This window comes from Corvus hawaiiensis, chromosome Z, assembly GCF_020740725.1.
Source record: "Corvus hawaiiensis isolate bCorHaw1 chromosome Z, bCorHaw1.pri.cur, whole genome shotgun sequence".
NCBI lineage: Eukaryota > Metazoa > Chordata > Aves > Passeriformes > Corvidae > Corvus > Corvus hawaiiensis.
The window spans coordinates 65511924-65533518 of NC_063255.1; the positions used below are offsets into that span (position 1 = coordinate 65511924).

Here is a 21595-nt window from a genome sequence, read left to right on the forward strand (position 1 = left end):
TCATCTGTCCTGTGCACCTGACCTTATCGGGGTCATTATCATGCTGTCCATCCTTCCCAAAGAGTACCTCTAATATTGCCACCTCTCTTAGCTGTTGGATCCCTTGCTCGAGTGTCTTCCACTGCATTCTATGATGATACTCCTGCATTCTTTCTTTGTGAATGAACCTTTCTCTCACACTCATTAAGAGCCGCTCCCAGAGAGAGAGAGGCCCTGGCTCCCTCACAAATATCTGGTCCACACCTGGGTCCTGGGTCAACGATCCCAGATACCTTGCCTCACCACTATCCAGTTGCACACTTGTGCCCATAAGGTCCCAAACCCGAAGCAGCCAGGTGGTATAAGGCTCACGCCCCCTTCGCACAATGTCGTTTCGCATAGCACGGAGACTGTCGTGCGACAGGGACTCAGTGATGACTTCTGGCTCTGGCTCTCCTGCTGGTTGTGAGGGCCCTGGTTGCCCATCATCATTAACTGGTCGTACTGATTTGGTCTTATACTTCCTCCTTTGCACAGGGGCGACTGCTGCTGGCTGTGGTTGTCCTTGTGGTTCAGCTGAAGCCTGGACGGTTGTAACATCCGTGGGTTCCACTGCTGCACCATCGGACTCACCCTCTTTGGGGCAGGGAGAGGGTTTTTCACTAGCTGAGGAGGTGTATTCCCTTAGCAATTGGCATATCTCCTGGCGCACCTGGCCCATCTCCTGGCACATCTCCTTGCGCACCTGGCCCATCTCCTGGCATATCTCCTGGCGCACCTGACCCATCTCCTGGCATATCCCCTGGCGCACCTGACCCATCTCTTGGCATATCCCCTGGCGCACCTGACCCATCTCTTGGCACATCTCCTGCATCCCTTTTGCCAGTACCCCCACTCAGTTTGGGTAGTCCATTTCTGAGGTGGACTGTTGGGCAGTATCAGTCTGTGGGGCGGGATCTCTAGTGTCTGGGGCTGTGGCAGGCTCTGGCTCTGGGGTAGGATCTCTAGTGTCTGGGACCGTGTCAGGCTCTGGGGCAGGATCAGGCTCTGGGGTAGGAACTCTACTCTCTGGGGCCATGTCAGGTTCTGGGGCAGGATCTCTAGTCTCTGGGGCTGGTGTCCGGGTAGATATCCAAGCCAATCTCAACTTATCCTTGAATGCTAAATAGAGTAGGCCTATCAGCAGCAGATGGTTAGTATTCAGAGGGAATTTAAACCCTTCGAAAATTGATGGGGTGGGCCCAAAGAACTGGTTGAGGGGTTGGGAGAAAACTTCCCCTGGTGTCATTTCCTCACAGAAGGTACCATTGTTAACATAACCCCAAAAACATGTGCTCAGTGTGTGATAGCTGTTTATCCATGTGCCCACATTCCAGAGGAAGTTAAAAACCCATGAATTCCTCACCTTCTCGACCCATAACGCAAGCTGGATAACAGCAATGGTAGCCTTAGTCAGAGGACCCATATTCAAGTAAGGAGCTGCAAAGGGGAAGAATATAGCCACGGCTACATGCCACCCAAACCAGGGTAAACTAGACCACATGGTGCTGCCTAACAAGGTTCCAATATCCAGCACACAAAATAAAGTTATCGAGGAACTGTTATTCCTTTTTCACCTCTATTTCTTAATGCCCTCAGGCCCCACGTTGGGCGCCAAGATCTGTCTCGGTTTTGAAAGACAGGTGTCTGCTAAGGAAGGCAGAGGCCCCCCTTGAAGTGGCAGATATAACCCCTTTTCCCTCCAAGTTATTATATTTTGAAACCAAGGGCCTTTAGGCAAAGGTGTGGGAAATAGGAATAACAGTTCTTTACTCTATATATATATGTATATAACCAGTCAAACAAAACAACAACAACTCTGGCAGTAACAGCAATCACAAACCCAGTGCCAGCCTTCTCGGCTGTCAGGCCCTTTCCCCTCGGGTGCAGTTCCGCTCGCAGCCGGCAGGGGCGCTGGCGGCTCCCGGTGAGCAGGGCAGGTGCGATGGTTCCCCCGCGGCTGCAGGGGGCGCTCCGGAGCGAGCTCGGGGAGCACGCGGCAATGGCGGCCTGGGGTCCCGGGAAGGGATGGAACAAAGGCTTCACAAACCCCTGGGCAGCCGATCCCGGACTCTCAGGAACAGCAGGCTGGAATGGCAGGGACGAACGCAAATCCCGGGTGGCAGACGAGATGTATCCAGATGGGAGAACCCCACGGAGGCCCAGGCAGGCAGGGCGAGCAGGGCTACAGCGTAGCGAAAGCTCGAAGCAGCAGCGGGGCAGGGCAGCCACAGCCCGGTCTCCAGCAGGCCAGGGAAAAGCGGCTTTTGGGGTCCCGGCGTTGCTTCCAGCAGGAAGAAAGAACGGCCAAAAAGAAAGCAGCAGCAGCTCCTTTCTCTGCAGCTTCTCTCTCCGGACGCTCAGAGCGAACTGTCCCCACACCCAGGTGTAGACAAAAGAGTAGCCAGGCCCGCCCCACTCCCCTTTTTGTCTTTCTTAAGTACAGCTATTTGTCCCCTAGCAACATGCATATGGGAGAAAATTCCTTTAACAGGAAAACCTAAGACTAAACTAAAACCCCAACACTTGACAATATGGTGAGGAAAACCAGGATATCTTGTTGAACCAGATGGTAGTCATTGATCTGGGGCTATACTTTCAGGCCACCTGTTCATCAGAGTATACGAAAAGCCAGATAATTACAAAGGATATGGAAGTTAATTTGAGCAGCAAGTTTACAGTCAAAGGTCCCTAGGTTAGAAGGGACTTCTGAGATCAGTTAGTTGATCCCCATCCCCACAGAAAAAAAAGACAAGCTTGAAGTTAGACTTATTCCTGTAGCAGCGACTCTTTACTGTATAGAGGTGGTTTGTAAATCCATTCTCTGTCACTGTTTTGTGAAGTAGGTAGATACTGGTTTTGGTGGCAAGCAGTATAGTTCTGTCAGATGAAAGAACAAATTCTGTAAGAAAAGATGACTGCAGTATTTCTTAAGAAAGAACAGGGGTTTCTTTCCCAAAATTCTGGAAGGCATTTCCAATGACTCCCATGGTCAGAATCAGCTGGTAGTTTTCTAGTAGGCAGACTTAAGTCTTGTAAGGCATTTCAGCTGGGTCTTAGAAATACCTTTTCAACTTCAGTCTTTTTCCAGGGATATTAACATTCTTGATGTTAACTGTTGCTTTCAGATATGTCTATGCTAATGGGAATCAAGAAAATGGAATGGGTTTAGGCTGGTGCCGGTATGAAAGTGGACTTGGTACAAACAGCTGATCTTACTCTGCTCTATGCTCTTAATCACAGACCAAGCTGCAACTCACGGCTACTGAAAATGCTGCAGTTGTGGAAAAGATGAAATAAGCCTACTGCAAGCCCTTAAAATCTCTGGTAGATAGCAGAGATGAGGAATGAGCAGGAAGACTAACCAGCCAATTTGCCAGTTGTTCCTGTGCTAAAATGGCAAGTACCTCACTCATACAAAGTGAAGCAGGTCAGTGAATTGGAAAAGTAGGTTTTCCTTAGCCATACCAGAAAAATTAAAACAAATTTTTTCTCTCCTTGCTTGTGAAAAATGGTCATCATTAGAGTTCAGTGAACTATGTTTTAGATGACTATAAACCACCGAGTAGATTCTTTGCATGTGTTTTCACACAAACATTTCACCAACTTCAGTTGAACCCATACTTTTTCCAGTACACTAACATGCTATTGCTTAAGACATGCACCTAGTTGAGACAAATATCAGGAGATGAATGGAGGCAGTACATATCAGAAAGAGTAACAGAATCTTCTTATGCAAGGTATCCTCTCTGCCACTCAAAAATACCAGGTGACAGTAAAAGTAAGTTTTAAAGTCAAACTCTAAAAACACCTAATAGTTTTATGGTCTAACAACATCAGCTCTTGACTCACTGTAAGCTTCAAAACTATAAAAAAATCAAACAAAAGACAACAACAACACCAAACAAAAACCCCCAACAACCCAAATTTTAAAAAAAACCCAACAAACAAACCAAACAACAACAAAAAAAACCACAAAGAGAACACCCCAAACAAGCAGAACACAAACCCTTCAAACATTTTGCAGGCAGTTTATCTGTATGCAAAAACTTGCTTCAGCTGTTTGGAGGTAACAGCATGTAAAACAGTAGGTGAAGCAGAAAGAACAGAGACTCATCACATCACACACATATCATATGCTCAATGGCTTACAGTAAAAAACAAGTCATGCATGAATTCCTAGACATATATAGACTGGCCAAGCTGCTGACAAGCTAACTTTCACATGCTCAGATGTTACAGTCAGCTTCATAAGCATCCAGTGAGAGCTGGTGAAAACAGAAACTCGTGAACCAAAATACATTTCTAGGTATTCTTATAATTATTGCAGTAAACAGTGCTATTGTTCCATTCATAATAACATGGAGTGGACAGGGTATAGGAGTGTTGTGGAAAACTGAGCTACCTCTGCCTAGGGATGCCAGGTGAAACCTTTAAGTGTACAATCCAGTAAGAGGGAAAGCAGGGTAGTGTTTGCCATGCCTGTAAAATGGGCAGGAAATGTTACCCACACTTGTTCTATGCTGCCCACACCAAGACAGTATTTACTCAGCAGTATAAGATAATGACAGGATGACTTCCATTTCAGTAAGGAACAAGGATAACGACTGTAATCTAATTGCAAAGACTGCGATGTACTATTTATGTTCATTCACATAAATTCAGTTTTAATTACTTCCATTCCATTACTATGAGGAAAAAAGAAATAGAAAAAGGCAAAATTAACTCTTTCCAGGAACACAGTGAGTTAGATTTTCACCATGGCTGACAGAAGGGCTCACAGTTCTCAGCAGAGTACAAATCTGGAACAGACAGAAATTGCTTGACCTTATGCACTGACCCTTAAATATTGCTAAATGGTGCAAGCCAGGGCAGTTCCCAAACTCCTATTCCATATTAAGCTAAGCAATGCTTCAAGAAGCTGCCTCTGATTCTCTGACATCTGCCTGATTTGCCTTGTCAGCAAGGACATAGGACATAGCAAGCCTGGTGTGGATTTGTGTCAGTTGAATCCCATGGCTACAAATGGGTAATTAAAGGTGCAATACATAGATATTAAATTAGAGGTGATGTCAGAGACAGATTAGTTTTTCTCTTCCACAAGTAAAATCAATAGCAGTCCTGCTTTTTAAATCACCTGTCCTGGTGAAACAAGAGAGGTTGAATGCTGATGTTCTGTCTCATAACAGCACTGTGGGTCTGCTTTTTGCTGGAAAGTGACGCTGGAGAAGCAGTTCCCATCCAAATTCAGAGCAAGTGCTATGAAAACACCTTAACTAATGGCACTCCTCTAAGAGCAAGATCATGACAGGAGTAGCTTCCACGTGAACACCTTTCTTCAATCTTGTTACATCTATCTTAGTAGAAAACACTGCTTACCAAAGCCACTGGTCTTTCAAAATAATATGGCAGATCTTACCCAGTCCCCTTGTTTCACTATCTGATGACTACCTAAGAGGCAAAGTTGTTTCATTTTGGATGTTTTTCCAAATCTGGCATTCCATTATTAGGAAGTAAAGCAGCCTGACATGGAAAAGACTCACCTCTTCATCTGAACAAAGACAAAATTACTGTTTAAAAATAACTAGTGCAGAAATCTGTCTGAGCTTCATTTTCACTTTTGCTTCCAAATTCCTCCTAAAGAAAATTCTGTTGAATCATCAGTTCAAATTTGAAACGTCTCACTCTTGTGTAGCATAACATCACAGTCCATGGTTTTTTACCTTACTGTGGGGTTTTACGTAGACATGAAAATTCTCTTATGTGGCATAATGTTGATTTACTGGTGGTGTTGGGATTTTTTTTTTGTCTGTCCTTTGATATAATTTCAACCTCTTTTGCTCTTGTGACATGAAATATCCTCTAGATGTTGCCATCATAGAGAGTACTTGTGGCAATTTCCAGCTTAATGTGTTAGAAAATTTGGAAATGGGATACAGGCATGTAATGATGTTTCCACCTGAAAGACGACTGACATAAGATAGCATTTACAGCTTTTATTCAAATTCCACAAGATATTTGAATGCAAGCACCATTCCTGAGACTGGAACAGTTAATAAAGCCATTCTTAAACAAAAATCCCTTGAGCAACAGTAAGTCCAAAAGTAAAGTGTATCAAAGGCACTCAGATGACCTCTTCACAGTGGTAAACCACATTTCATGACAGCATAGTTCTCAGTAACTTCAAGATAGAGTATCTGAGCAGGCATAGCTTTCCATCGTTGCAGTGCAAATACATCCCCATGAGTTCACTGTTTCACCAAGGCTAAAGTGCTGTAATTTTCTTTCAAATTCCCCAAAAACAGATAGAAGAAGTGCAAATTATGGCGTGTAGGATGAAGAATTTTCACAAACCCACAGTCCCACTGTCTCTTGAAGCCGTGACAGTTGACAAGTATAAAGCCTCAGTCTGAGAGTTAAAATCATCACCTTAAAGAAAGAAAATGCCATTGTATTAGTTTAAAAATCTGCAGTGATTTAAGAAAATAAAAAGCCTGACTTTAACAACTGAGTGGTAAAGAGTAAAAGCTCTGTCTTCATTTTATGCAAGTCTTCGGGGTCATGCTGAAGTTACAGTGGCTCCTTAAAGCTGTCATGATTTACAAGAAAATCCTATTGCAATCTTTTCAGAAGAAAGAATTATCTCCTTTATCTGTAGTCCAAATTCTGAATTTTCTGTTACAACAAAGATATCACTCACTTTCAGCCATATACATGAAATAACAAAACTGAAATCTGTTTAGAAAGCATCCATGGGAATGATTGTCAGTAAATCTACACATGTGATTAAAAGCATGCAGAACTGGGACTTCTCTGATGAGTTCAAATGTCCTGTATATGCAGTTCTGATACAGCTTGAGCTGTTAGTTAAAACTGGTAACCTTAACAATCCTTGTTCCTGTAACTAGGACTGTATGGGTCATTTCCAAGGCACTGTGGTAAAGTATCTGTGGCTTTTATGCTTCAACTACCTACTCATCATGGAAAAAAGGTTCTTTCCAGTGTTTCTTAAAAATATATGATGCTGAGAAATATAAATATTTGTCATCTGACTTACTGCATGTTGCACAAAGTTTTTTTGTCATTAAAATGAAGAAGTAAAACCACAAAGAGCAGCCTCGTCTCCTTTAATTTCTTCATTTCACTAAGTGCACTATGGCCTACAAAGTGGAAAAATTTTACAAAAGTAATACAAAAAGCCAGGGGAAGCCAAGCTATGCTCAGACAATGTGCACTGGAATTATGTCCGGACACGCACTAACGCTGTCCTCCAGAATTCTGCGTGCCTTGAGCTTGTGTTCATTAGTGCATGGCATGATGCCACTAAAGTTTCACACTGTCATATGAAAAATAAGAATGAGACTTTGACTACAGCAAGATTCCTGGAATGTGAAAGTGATTTCTGAAAGTGTTATTTTAACTGTAATATCTACTGTTGGTAGTGGATCGAACAGTTAGAGTTAAGATGCAAACAAGACAATCTGAGGTGATTTGGAAATCAATGAATTCATGCCCTCTTCATCCAATCTCGGAATTTTTACCTACAAAATTTATTTTTGAAGCTGGTGACTTCTTCATGTATTTTTTAGCAATGAGAAACATGGGTAGATTCTCAAATAAATCCTGTCCTTGGAAAAGCCCTGAGTTGTCTCTGTGTTCAAAAATTGATACATATTGTTTCTTCAGGCTGCTTGGTCAGCTGCATCACAGTTTTACTCCATTTGTGCTCCTTGGCAGCCTCAGGACTGACCTCAATTTGCTGTGTGAGGGTCTCCTTGGACACCAAGGAATTACAGCTGAACCAAATACCTCTGTACCTAACACTGGCCACAGCCTCTCTCCTCACAGTGCATTAACCTGTCAAACTTTTATCTATAGGTACAAAAACTGATCCATATAAGTAGGTGTATTAAGATGTTTCTTGTCATATTGATTTATAGTTTTCTATGGTGGTATCTTTTTTTTTTCAGTTCAATTTTTGTACAGAACAGTTAGGTGCATCCTGGCAGTGTTTTAGGTATTACCTTCCCTCTGAAATGTAAAAATTCCTGGATGTCTAGGCAAGTCAGATGCTCATAAGATGAGAAGCAGCCCAGGAGATGATATAATGTTACAGATAAATGAGGTATCATTTTATTTGTTGTTAAAACCTGTAGTCTGATCCAAAAGTATAACAGATTATTGCCACAAAAATATTGATGCTTTCCAAAACAACCAATTTTCTATGAGTATCCTTCTCAGACAAGACCACTAGAACTCCAGTTAGTATACAGAGGTGTGCGCTGAGCTATGTATGCAAGCTGCTGATACCTCAGTGAAAGGGAACCAGTATTTATAATTTTTTACATTGCCTAGAAGAAATTCAAAGCTTTAGAAACTGCATTTTTAAAAAACTCTTGAAAAAGTGAATTTAAACTCAAAACTACCCTCTATTTTTATGTAACATTCTTTAGGTTGAAATCTACATATTTTTTCAGATTTTAGATGTAAGAAAGAAAAATCTGTAGATGTAAATTTAGAAAATTGCATATGAGTTACTGTTCTCATCTTTCACATTAGGGTTCAGTTTTCTTTTCCCGTCTGTTAAAGTAGAAATTTAGCTTAAACATTTCTAGATTTGAAAGAAACAATACAATTCAATAAACCTGTAGATCAAACTGAGCTGTAAGCACAATTAAGTTTATTCTTAAATCATACCAAATAAATAAACTTCTCTATGTTTCTTTTCTTTTACAAAATTTGAATCAAATTCTGAAGTCATAAAGTTAAGACTGTCCTTTCATGACTATAAATACATTTGTCTGGTTTACTGGAGTCTATTAATTTGCAAGGAAATACTAGAATAATAGTCCGTATGCTTTATGACTTTTGCACTACTGCACATGCAAACAAGGAAAGAAACACCATGATAGTCCTGTATTGCACATCATTTTAGTTATAGAGTCCTAATGGAGTTGAAAAATAAAAATTCTGTGTAATATGCTGTAGCTACAATGTCTTTGTAGCTATGAAAAAAACACCATTCAAACAATGCTTTTACAGTCATCTTTACCCAAGGCAAAGTTTGTTCTCTATACAGAATACTAACCAGGCAGTTTTAAAAATGTGTCTTTCCATATACCTTGTCTCACATAGGTAACAGAATGAGGAAAATAAAACCCAACTCAAGTGATCCAACATCTCATTTTCTATCATCTTGTCATCTAGAAATAAAATGTGACCAAAGTCACACAAGAGTGCCTAGAGTTACTAAAATTTCCTAAAGATTGTTCACGGGAAAAAAATAAAATAGTGAGAAGTGTCACCATCTGAAGTAAAATGTACCTTTTTTGGCTTGCCCATTCTTGAATGTTTTTCTCTTCTGAAATATTATTAGTGCACAGAGAAGGACAGCTACAATCACACTTGTGGGGATGATAAATGAGATCAGGAGTTTTTTTCCACTATACTGTGTACTCATTAAAGCTGTCAAAAACATGAAAGGAAAGTAAATGTATAACTTACAAAACAGGCATTTTTTATCGTTATTGGTTCTGTTTCTCCAAAGTCTTGCTCTGACTGAACAAAGGATTTTTAAAATTTATCAACGTGTTTTACACCCATTTTATGAATATTTTGTTCTGAAATATTACTGTAAAAAGCCCTACAAAAAACCAGTGAAATCTCTCATTTGTATAACATTTGAGTCTGGCACCATTCTCTTGGCATCTGCCTTTGAAATATTTATATATATTGATGAAACCCCCTCTCAGTCTTCTCTTCTCCACACTAAACAGGCCCAGCTCCCAGTGTCTCCTTATAAGAGAGATGCTCCAGACCCCTCATCATCCTCATGGCCTCTGCTGAACCCTCTCCAGTACCTCCTTCTCTCTCATGTCCTGATGAGCCCAGAACTGGACACAGCACTCCACATGTGGCCTCACCAGGGCTGAGTAGAGGGGCAGAATCACCTCCCTCAACCTGCTGACAATGCTCTTCCTAATGCACCCCAGGCTACCATTGGCTTTCTTGGCTGGTTCATGGAGAGCTTTTTGTTCACCAGGACTCCCAGCTCCTTCTCTGCAGAACCACTTCAGAGTAGATCAGCCCCCACCCTGTGCTGGCACTTGAGGTAATTTCTCCCCAGGTGCAGGACTTACACCCCGTTGAACCTCATTAGGTTTCTCTTTGCTCAACCCTCCAGCCAGTCAATGGAATGGCACCACAGCCTTCAGGTGGATCAGCCACTCACCCCAGATTAGTGTCACCACAAAACTGTGGAGGGTGCATTTGATTCCTTTGTCCAGGCTGTTGATAAAAAAATTGAATAAGCCTGGACCCAGTATTGATCCTTTGGGAATGCCACTGAGAGCAGGCCTCTGACTAGATTCTATTCCTCTGATCACGACCCTCTGTCATTCAACCAGTTCTTGATCCTGTTCATCTAACCCACATTTCCTGAGCTTACCTGTGAGAATGCTATGGGCAACAGTGTTAAAAGCCTTGCTGAAGTCAAGCAGACAACTAGATAGAACAATTAATTAGGAGTCTATCAGGGAAGACACCCAAGCAGGTGAAAAAATTCCCTCTGTACTGGCAGGAAAATAATGAAAGCTACCCTAAAATTAAAATATATAGAAAAATACAGACTGGTTTGTTGGAGTGGAACAACACACAGCTAGCTGTGACTTCAAAGACATAAATAATACTGATTTGGGAAATTGTTAATTTCCCAATAATCAATATTACACTGATTTCTAGAACTGAACTCCAGTGGTGGACCATAGCAGATGATGTATGTGTGAACACTCTGTCATGTACAAGTTCGAGGTCATACGAACCTGAAGTGGAAACGTGAGCTGAAGTTTCTGCATTCAGTTCTTTATTCCAGAAGACACAGGTGTAGTTCTCACTCATATTTGGTTTGAATGTCAGGATGCTGGTGACATTGTAGAGGCCGTCTGCAGTCAGTGTGTAGGTGGTATTGGCAGATCCACTAAGATTGAAATTCTCATTTTGCCAGAAAACCTCTGCCAGAGGAAAGCCTTCTGACTGGCACATAAAAACAAACTCATCTTCACTTGGTATTCTCATTACTTGAGTGTTTATTCTCTTGTAAGGTGCTGCATAAGAAGTTGTTGAGTGAAATTGTTGTATGCAACAATAGTCATTTTCCCGCTTCACTTTCCCTGCTTCCCTTTAATACCATGTATTGTCTCTGGCTATATCTGTGGGACACTTATTTAAAATGATGAAGGATGTTTTGTAGAACAAGGCAAAATTGATTATTCAATCCTTATCATGCCTACAGCAACAGAACACACTCCAGTACTTTACACAGGGCAGAAGTTGACACTAAATTTGTAATTTATCAAGACAGAGGAGACAAGTGGAGCCTTATGGGACTCTTATTTTCACTTTTTGAATATGCCAGTTCAAGAAAGGCTAATTTTCATGTTTGTTCTTCCATAGCTTATAAACAGTGTAATATTTTCATCATAGTGGTATAAAATCGACTTTTCAGTTGGAACCAATGTAGGTCTTAAGAATGTCTGTGTCCATTTTTACATTTGATAAAGGTTGCTATTTAAATGTCTGGGTGGGAAATGAGTGCTGCCTTGTATCACACAGACATGCAATTAGTGGGAAATACCAGAAGTCTTGCAAAGGTCTGGTCTGTCATGCTGTCCAGTAGCATACACCTTTACTGCTATTTGGCTTTGATGAACACAGAAAATCACATGTCTTGCTCTGGGAGCTGCAATCACTTGGGGAATTCCCAGCCATGTGGGTAGTTGCAGCAGGGTTCATAAGGATATCAAAGCACCTCTGAGAAACTTTTGGGAATGACTAGAGGTGGCCCAAAAAAGCAGGGGATTAAATGAGAGGAGGGAGGTGGTGGCACCGGAGAAGAGTAGAAAGAAGAAGAAAGGAAGAAGGACGGAAGGAGAACAGATGCTGTCCCTCTCTGGCACTGGGTGCTTCTGGAGGAGCTCAGTTGTTGAACCAAAGGCTAGCCAGCACTAAGACAACGGCTTTGGTTCAGGTGGGGGCTAAGTACAAGGTCTTGGTGAGACAATTAACAAAAATTCTTCCAGATTAATCAATTTCTACAAGCTTGTAGGAATTTAGTAGAGACATACATTAAATTTAACCACTCACCTTTTACTTCCAAAGCAATGTACTTATAGTCCACGCCCTGGTAGTCAATGAGACAAAGGTATGATCCTGCATCTGTGACCTTCACATTGGTGATCTGAAGGATGGCTCGTCCCAGCTTCAGTTCACTGTGCAGAAGTGATGCTCTTCCTATGTAATCAGGATGTTGGGATGGAGGGAATGCCTTCCCATTGCGGAATGTGTACACCTCTTTTGATTTCAACCAGCCCTGCCTTTTCTGCTCCCAAACAACAGTCAGGAGTCCTAGATCTATTGAGCCATTCACAGGGAATCTGCATTCCATGGTCACATTGCTCCCATACTCTGCAGTGTAGAGCTGTTGAGGAACTTCAACTGTAAATAAAGCTATATGAGGAAAACAGAATAGTTTTGTTTGTTTCATTAAAATATGTTCTGACTTTCTTTAAATTTGGGCAAAACTGTGTCAGATAGTATACAGATAGTGTACTGTATACAGATAGTGAGGTGTTTGACTAAACATCTTAAGCATTTTTTGTTCATATTCACACTAATATTTTTACCATATAGTAATTATAGCTAATCATCTACATTCTGTATTGATTACAGAATCTGAAAGATGAGGGCAAAATGAGCAAGCTTTTTTTTTTTTTTCACATTTTATTAATAACTTAGGGCTAGGCTGGTGGTTAAACAGGGACCATTTTTATGAAACTATGATATGGTCTCTTACATGTCCTAAGGTTGTAGTAAAAGCAACCATTAATTGTGAAAATTGTAAATCTAATTTCACTATCTTTTACAAAAAGAAATGCCAGTGTAATTTCCTGTGAAACAGAGCTGCACTGGATAAACATGTAAAGCTCACAATTGCTATGTAGCAATTACAGTCTCCACAAACCTGGAGCCATGTGAATATCATTTGATCCCATGCATTTTCTCAGATACATGCAGCAGTATTACAGAAAATACATCAAAATAATCTTAGCCACTCACTCAATCTGAAATTAATATTGTTATGAATAGTTTGCCACTTTAAAGTGTACTTTATATGGCAGAGTTAATTATAATACCTCATTCAATATAACTTGTTACTGCTTTCCATATTGGATGTACCATATATTGGTAGACTTAATTCAGGAGCACTTGGAAGTGTTGGTAGGGACGTTCCAAAGAGAAGTCCATGCAACTCTTCATGCATTCGTTTTATTATACGTGTCTCTGAAATACTAACTAGGAAACCGTAGCATTGCTAGATTGCCTTTAGCAATGTTTATTTATTCGCTCTAATACAACTGTAACGAGGAAAGAAATTATGTGAAAATGTGCCAAGCTCCTTCTGAGTTTTAGCCAAGCTGCTTCTGCTACAGGCATGGACAGGGGAACACAAGTGATTTTACTTCTCCCCGTCTCACTCAGAGGTTGCTCTGTTTCCCAGTGGGTGTGGGTTGCTTTGGTCATCCTCCTTCTCAAGCCATGCCTGCTGATGCTGGACATCTCAGCTGCCAATACAAGATATGTTAAAGAAGCCTGACTGGAAAGTGGCGGACACCTGTCCTGTGCTCAGTCAGTGCCAGTGTCTTCCGTGAGATGGAGAGCAGAGGCTCCAGACATTACTGACCATTCATGCTAGTACTGCTGGAGGTGCGGAAGCCCACAGGCTAAGGGCTGCGTTATGTTCTGCTGGTGGATCTGAAAGGCCTAGTTTCTGTCTTACCTGAAACCCTGGAGAGCTGTGTTTCCAGCAACAGCACTGTGAGGATCTGGAACATTTTCTCAGAGATCTGAAATAAAAGTAGGATTGCATTAGAACTTGCAATCTTCTACTGAGGCAGATCAGAGCCGTGCTAGCCTTTAAAATCCATCACAGATCATAAACAGCAAAAATAGAAACATACACTAGGCTACCAGCAGAAACAAGGAAAATCCTTATTGGAACAACATATGCACACACAAAGAATATGAACCAATAGCAACAAAACAGTGGCAATCAAGGGAAATAAAACATTTCCGCAACTTCACTCATGACATTTTCAGGATCTGTAGTTTGCAGGCAGTTTTAAATAGTCTGACAGGGAAATGCTTTTGCATTTTTTACTCCCCACGTACAGTCAATTGCAATTGACTTTTTCCGTGCAGGAGAGAGTCATGAACAAACACAAGCAGATTTTTTAACTGTCTGCACTAACACCTGATCTAGTTTACTAGATTTTTAACCCTGCTTTTGTTTCAACTGTGCTTTGCATGGGGTTTTTTGCAGGTTCTTATTGCCTTAAACCTAAAGACCAGGAAATACCTGGAACAAATTGTGAGGCAGTGGAAATCTCAGGATGAGTAAATTAATTTTTGCTTCAGAAAGGATTAGAATGAAGGACTTACTGCTACTAATTCTTTCACTTTACATATGACAGTGTCTAAGATGTACAAATTGCCTTGTATCACTGATTGTAAACCAACAGCCCTGGAATAATGCAAAAGGAGTAAGTACAGTTCTTGAGTGAGTATATTTGTGTTCCAGTTGCAAGCAAACTATTGAATATTTTTCATACTATTGTGTACAGGTCAACATAACTAAAAAGATAAAAAACCCCAAACAAACAGCAAAGAAATACCAGGGGTAAAATTTTTTAACAAAACTAGTGAGATAATAGAAAAAAAAGAGAGAGTTACTTTGAATAAAGCTTGCTGACATGCAGTTTAATCTGAAAAAAAAAAAAAAAGTAGTGAATAAGATCCAGAAATAAGCTACAAGGAACTAAAGAAGAGAAGGAGCAATTTTAGACTTCCCCAGAGCTAGACTTACTGGAGGAGGGGTTTAATTTTACTTCCCTATTCTTTTGTGGGCTCAGCTTGAAACATTCTGGTTCCAAATTTCTCAGGTGCTGAGTTCTTTCATTGTTTCTACCCTTGAGCTTTCAATATCTTGGAAAGGGAGGCTCAAAATTCAGCAAATTAGCAGCCAAAATTATGGGACTTTTTCTGGAAATTTAGACTTTAATCATGTGATGTCACAAAAGTTTATGAGCAAACTACTTTAAGCAGACTTATTACATGTAAATGAAAGCTAGTTACCTTTATCAGAGGACTGACTGAGCCCATCACTACTTGATGCATGATGAGACATAATTACTTTGGCTGTGGGAGAAAGGAGCTAATAAATGTTATCAGTATCACTATTTTCCAGATGCAGAAGTAAAGGCGGTTAGTATTTACCATCCTCAATCTCCTGCTATGCTGACTTCTCCACACAGTTTACCTAGGATCAGGTGGACATAAGGGGAAGAAGTGAATGAAGAACGGAACAATATTTCACATCAAGGTTTAGGTCCCTGGATTAACTTTATGTGAGACATTTTAGGGATTCTGCTCTCTTTTTGTAGTTCAGAGTACATGCAGGGCATGTCTATTTTATAATGTAGAGGATAGGGTTTTTAAAATTATGCATATTGTGGATACAAAAATGCTGCTAGCAAGAATTTTCTTGCTGTTTTCTAAGTCCATGAGAGACTTTTCTATCTCACGGAAGATAGTAACAGAGTTCTGTAAACAATGAAACACCTGCAAACTTGAGAAGCCTTGTTTATACTATAGTAGAAAAATATTTTGACAATGATCCTTGTCCAATTAGACTATGAAGAAAAAGTCTATAAAAGTGTTTGTAGAATGATTAAATCAATCAATCTTGCTGCACAATTCCTGCTTGCTGGGCCTTCTCTCCTCCTCCCTGTGGCTGCAGGACACATAATATACCCTAGGGCATTTCAATACATATTACTGAGAGTAAGAATAAGATACACAATCAAAGCCCCAGCAGATTGAAATCATAATTATTAAATACCAAGTAAGAGTAAATCCTGCCTGACCAGAGGGATTAGCATTTGAAAAGCATTTGAAAAGCATTACACATACATAATATGTGTATATAAATGCACAAAAGAACCCAAATATGAGAACATTTTCACGTGTGATACTGAAAGCAGGCATGGAATGCTTGTGGAAATCAGGAAGGATCTGTATTAGAAAGATCAAAGATCTATTAACAGATATATGTATTAGAAGGATCAAGGATCTGTCAGCAAGGATCTGTATTAGAAGGTGTCCTTCTTTATTTCCATGATCTCACTAGCAGACATCAAGTTGTGCAACCTCAGTGCAATCTACCCATGCAACTTCATCATGTGACTCTGACACACTTCCATACAGAAGCACCAGCATGTGGAAGGTGATTTCTTCTGAGCTTGCACTACTAACCATTCATGCTGTTACAGAATAGCCCTCATGTTCTTGCTGCTTTTCATAAAACATATATCATGCCCTGTTCTGCAGTAGTCCTTTTACACAACTATCCTAACTTCTCCTAAGCTTATGCACAGCACTGTCTTTTGTTCTTTTCCTTTAGGCAAAAGGCCATTTCTGAAATGTATTCATCATATATCTGCTACAAATTCGTAGGTATTAAACAAGGAATGCTGGGCGGTAAAAATCAGCACTTAATGGTTCTTGCAGCAAAGTGAGGAGTTGAAAATACACATCTGAGAACAGTAAGAAGTAGCATAACATTTCAACAGCAATTCAGATCCAGTCACTAAATTAATTTCCCAGACCAACCTGCAGGAGAAAAAGCAAGTTACCACACAGTACTGTGTGATTATGAGTTAAGCTGAAAAAAACTTGGAGAATTGAGGTGGTGAAAAGCATCACATCAAACATCTCAAGATCATAATGGCTTTTTATGAGTTGTAATATTTTCAATGAAGATGTAGGGCCCAAGACTAAAAATTTGAATGGTAACAATGAAAACAAAAGTATGATGATGAACAGGGAAAAGGAGGAGTATAATCTTGTCTTTTTATACCACTTTTTTGCTTTACTGAAAGTACAAAGTTGAAACCTGTACTTGACTTCATTGGCCCACAGGTAACATATTCTGGTAAGTTCTCTTAGTGAATGCTGAGTGAAATCCAGACAGCAATGATAATAATTTGCTAAAGATCAAAATGATACTAAGTATTGTTTTTCTCCTCTTGATTCATTCAGTTGATCGTGCCTGTGACTCTAGTCCTGGCCCCAGCTCACATATCCAGAGGGATTATAACACTTGTCTCAAAAAAGGGGTAATTTTTGACCAATGAAATGCCTTATTTCACATAAAATCTTGAATGATTTTCCAAAATCCTTCTTGTAAGAAGTGAGAAGGATATTTCTTGTTCCCTTGGAAAATTTAGACAAGCTGTACAAGCTGTATGCTCCATGCAACAATATTATTCCATTTTCAACATAATGTATAGGCTTCTACAGACAGAAGTGAAAAGGTGTTTATCTTGACAAAGCTGGATGTTATAAGGACACTCTCAGGAACTGAAACCAGTGACAAAATATAAATTTCAAACTGCAACATGCTTAAGCCATGGAGCTCTTGAGCAAAAGCTAGGATAGTTTTGACCTCTTTGGTATGTGTTTATTGTTATGGCTACTGGATCTTATTTTCAGAAAACACTCATGTGAACCACAATGAGGTTGGCACCAATCTAGTCATGAGAGTTAGGATTGGTTTGGCCTCAGTTAGTGACAACTCTCACAATGCTCATAATATTAAGTTTACAAGAAGTTTGTTAAGCAAAGGATCATGAAGATCACAGAGTATTTTGCAATCTACTCCTTTCTAACAAAGATTGAAACTCACATATGAATAATGTAAATTAAATCCTATTCCTTTCATCCATGAAAGATCATAATGCTTTTCTTAAGTAAAAGGAGCATCTTAGTATAAGATTCTCTGGAACTACCTTTGGTTAGTACCCTTGCTATGATTGCTCCTGCACATGGCAGGGGGGTTGGAGTAGATTGCCTTTAAAGGTTCCTTCCAACTCAAATAATTCTATGGTTCAATAGGTCTATGATTATTCTCAACACAAGTTTAACAAAGGATCCTGAACAAAATCCTTGTGCTGTCCACTAAACAAAACAACCAGAGGCACAGTCACTGCTTCAGGAACATTGTAGTCTAATAAATCATGGAAAGCCCTTTCCTGGAAACATTGTTTCAGCTATTAAAATATTTGTATTCCAGAAAATTGATGATTTAGAACAGTAAACACATTTAGTGTCTACATAATGAAAGTTAGCAGCATTAAGCAAGCAGAGTTTTGTAGAGCGATAATTTCCACTAGAATAATCAGAACAGCTGGAAAAGGTAAAAAAGCTTTCAAGCACACCAACTTTCCTCCAGGTTTAAAGCAGAAGTCAAATCAACACAGAAGTTCACAATAATCACTCAAATTTCATTCTGGAAGATCAAAGGATTAAAGCACTGAGGAAAGGGTATTTGGTCCTTTTAAAGTTTAATGGCTATTTAGTATTGTATTTCCCTGCAGACCAAGGTATCTCATTGGCAGCACTTATGATATGATCATGCTAGGTATAACACAGGTGTTCTTACAATGTAGAAGGAAGTAGGAACATTGAACTCCAGGACTGGGAGCTGGGAGGATGGAAATGTCACCAGGCTGGCCAGCTGGCCTGTGTTTGCCTCCACACGATCTGTCACGTACACTTTAGCAAACAAGGTCTTGCAAGTGGTCTTGTATCCTGAGACATCCGGAGCTGGTAGGATTTGTTATGGATTTGAAACACCAATATTGCAATTGATCTGTTCACTCCTACATTCAAAGTTTTTGCTCTGCTGCTGACAAACTCTGCAACATTACTGAGCTGAGATCAGCTCCAACCATGCTTTTCCTAATCCCTCTCCTTCTACACTCTCTGTTTTAATGTACTGTACTAAGCACAGCACAGTGCCTTCTATAAATACTCCAAAATGACAAACTGATCTTAATCAAAAGCAATCAAGCTGTGTTTATGTGGCATCTGACTTGGCTCCATTTGACTCTTCCTGCATGGAAGGGAGTTTTATGCTCACTTAGTTAGAAAAGAGACTATCTTCTCATGCACCTACATACACAGCAAAAGATTATATGGTCCCAGTCACTGTTTGTTTTGTCTTTTTCTGTTATGGAAACTCCCTTGCCTTCTGTGCATTTTGCAAAGCTTTTTCTCAAAAGCTTTGTTCCAAGACTCTTACGTGTGCAGAAAGACACAACTTTTTGATATCTTCATGAAATGGCTAAACTGATTTTACTTTCAATGTAGGATCCAGTTTAAAGAAAAGAAAAGAAACAAAACAAAAAATTAAAGAAAAAAAGGTTTAAAATCCTAGGTCAGAAAATAAACAACAAAATAAAAGAAAAGACAGCATTAGATCCTCATACAAACTACAGCTGTTTTATATCTCACCATCAGAAAGAAGGTACTTTGTTTCCATTGCAGGAATTTAATAAAAAAACCTAACCATGCATATTAAAATTTGTTCCAAGTCCATTTCTCCAGCCTGTCTCTGTGTATTGTGTGGACATAATCTCTTGCTCTCATTCTCTCAAACCCACCTTATCCACCTTATCTCACCTGTTGTTCTTCCTCCTATTGCAGTCCCTTGTCCCCTCACCACACAGGCAATTTATTGTTGGGACCATTGCTTTGTTCCTGATCACCTGTGACAGCCTATTTGCATCATTTCAGTCTGCTCTCCCTCTCACTTCATCTTTCAGGTGAAGAGATATAATTTCTCACTTCCTCCTTTGCTCATGCTATCTGTGAATTCTCACTTTCCTTGCACTGTTTAACTGTCACCTGTTGTATATTTTCCACTGTCAGTTTTTTTGTCCTATGAGAAATATAATCATTCTAATACAGCCACTTTTTTTCCCTTTTTTTAAAAAATTGATACTAGGATAGAATTGGGATGAAATTTTGTTACATTTAAAATTCAGTTCTGTATTCCACAGAACCTTTCAGAACCTTTCAGCTCTTAGCAGCATTGCTGAACACAGGGTAACATTCTGGCATGATACAATGAAAATTTTCTTTCATATCTCCAGCTTCTACACAAAGCAAGACTTCTCAGAGAGGCACAAGAACTTCTCCTCTTCATAGCCTGTGCTCTTTCTGGGATGCAGAAGGAGAAAGTCTCCAGACTTGCTGAACCATCAAAGCAATACATTGTGGGCAGATAGTGGGTTAATAACAACTAAAAGAAAGTAAAGAGGAATAGACAGATACAAATATATACAGCAGTTTTTTTCCCCATTCAAATCTTCCCTGAAATGCAGGATAAAATATTTACTAACAGCTACATCCTCATGCATAAACTGAAGAGGCTCACCAGCACCACTCCTCTGCCTTTGCCTATGACAGAGGATAGAGTTGCAAGACAGGTTCAGCTTCTAAAACTATCAGGACTAGAAGTTATACGGACCTGTGTTTTAGGATCTGGAACTTATCCAGTCTTTCGTTCAGAATCAGAGTCTATATCCCAGTAATAATTTGAAAAAAAACTTAAGTAAAACTTAAGAATCTAGGAAAAAATCTGCAATTCATCAGTCAGAAATACAGGAAACATCAACTGGCATTTTATCAGTGTTATACTCACATTAGATCTTTATGCAGGTCATTGCAATCTGATTCATGTAACAGCAAAGATATTCAAAGCTCTATCCTATTTGCACCACAGTAGAAACTACCCAGCTCTTGTGACAGTCTATAACATGCACCAATAGCACAGCTTGTAGGCTGATCTTATTCAGGCTCTATGTCACAAAAAACTGACTATGTTGAAAGGATGTTTCTTAGGATGTTGTTAGCAGTTTCAGTTTCATGCTGAATGTATGCTGAGCTCAGTTCTCTGCATTGCTGAGAATGTGCATCCAAAAAAATTATACAAAGCATTCTGTAAAATATATATGGTCCAATTCTGCTTTTGATTATACCCATGATTTTTCACTGGGTTTATAACCATTTAGAGCAGTGTACAGCATTGGCATCTAAACTTGCTTACTAGGACTGTTTGCCATTCATGAAACTATCAAGTTACATTTTCTTAGTTTTCATCAGATTAATATTACAAGAATTCATCAAGCAGTTACCTAATATTTGCAGAACCCATTTCTTCTTAATTTTCATCTAAATTGATGTTATTAAAAAAAAAATCACCATGAGGCTAATCAAATACTCCAGAGAGGTTGTGAATCTCCATCCTTAAAAATACACCAAACTTTGATGTCACTACTTTGAGTGGAAGATTGGATTAGGTGACTGACAGATCCTGTTTCCAATTCAAAAGTATTGTGTTCTATCAAACAGCTTTATCAAGGGAGAGACATAAAAGAGAAACAGTTTCCTCCCAGGTTTCAAGGATGCATTTGTGCTACAGGTGGACACATATACTCTTTTGTCTCCTGTTAGATTCTCACTGCTTGGGAGAATTGTGTTCTACCTCAACATGAAAAATGATTGTGGCTTTACTCCTGTGAATCCTATCTGGTTTGGGATGATGTATGATGATTGCCTGCCTCACAGTTCCAGACTGATTTAGACCATGAAATCATGTCTTCTGCTGTCTAGTACA

General features: G+C 39.8%; 1 protein-coding gene across 3 annotated transcripts; it reads right to left on the bottom strand.

Moving 5' to 3' along the window:
• Positions 1-5999: 5999 nt before the first annotated feature.
• Positions 6000-20760, bottom strand: LOC125320461 (programmed cell death 1 ligand 2-like). 3 transcript variants are annotated; one of them, XM_048292829.1, is made up of 7 exons: positions 15208-15258; positions 14806-14837; positions 13853-13919; positions 12160-12522; positions 10839-11120; positions 9343-9483; positions 6000-6447 (listed from the first exon to the last, which is right to left on the bottom strand). In XM_048292829.1, the coding sequence occupies exons 3-7, from the start codon at positions 13905-13907 to the stop codon at positions 6365-6367; spliced, it is 924 nt and encodes a 307-aa protein (XP_048148786.1). In that variant the 5' UTR covers positions 13908-13919; positions 14806-14837; positions 15208-15258; the 3' UTR covers positions 6000-6364. The 3 variants fall into 3 exon arrangements, with proteins under 3 accessions (XP_048148786.1, XP_048148788.1, XP_048148785.1); XM_048292831.1 differs by lacking the exons at positions 14806-14837; positions 15208-15258 and adding an exon at positions 20621-20760 and having other exon boundaries at positions 12160-12306; XM_048292828.1 differs by lacking the exons at positions 14806-14837; positions 15208-15258 and adding an exon at positions 20621-20760.
• Positions 20761-21595: the final 835 nt, after the last annotated feature.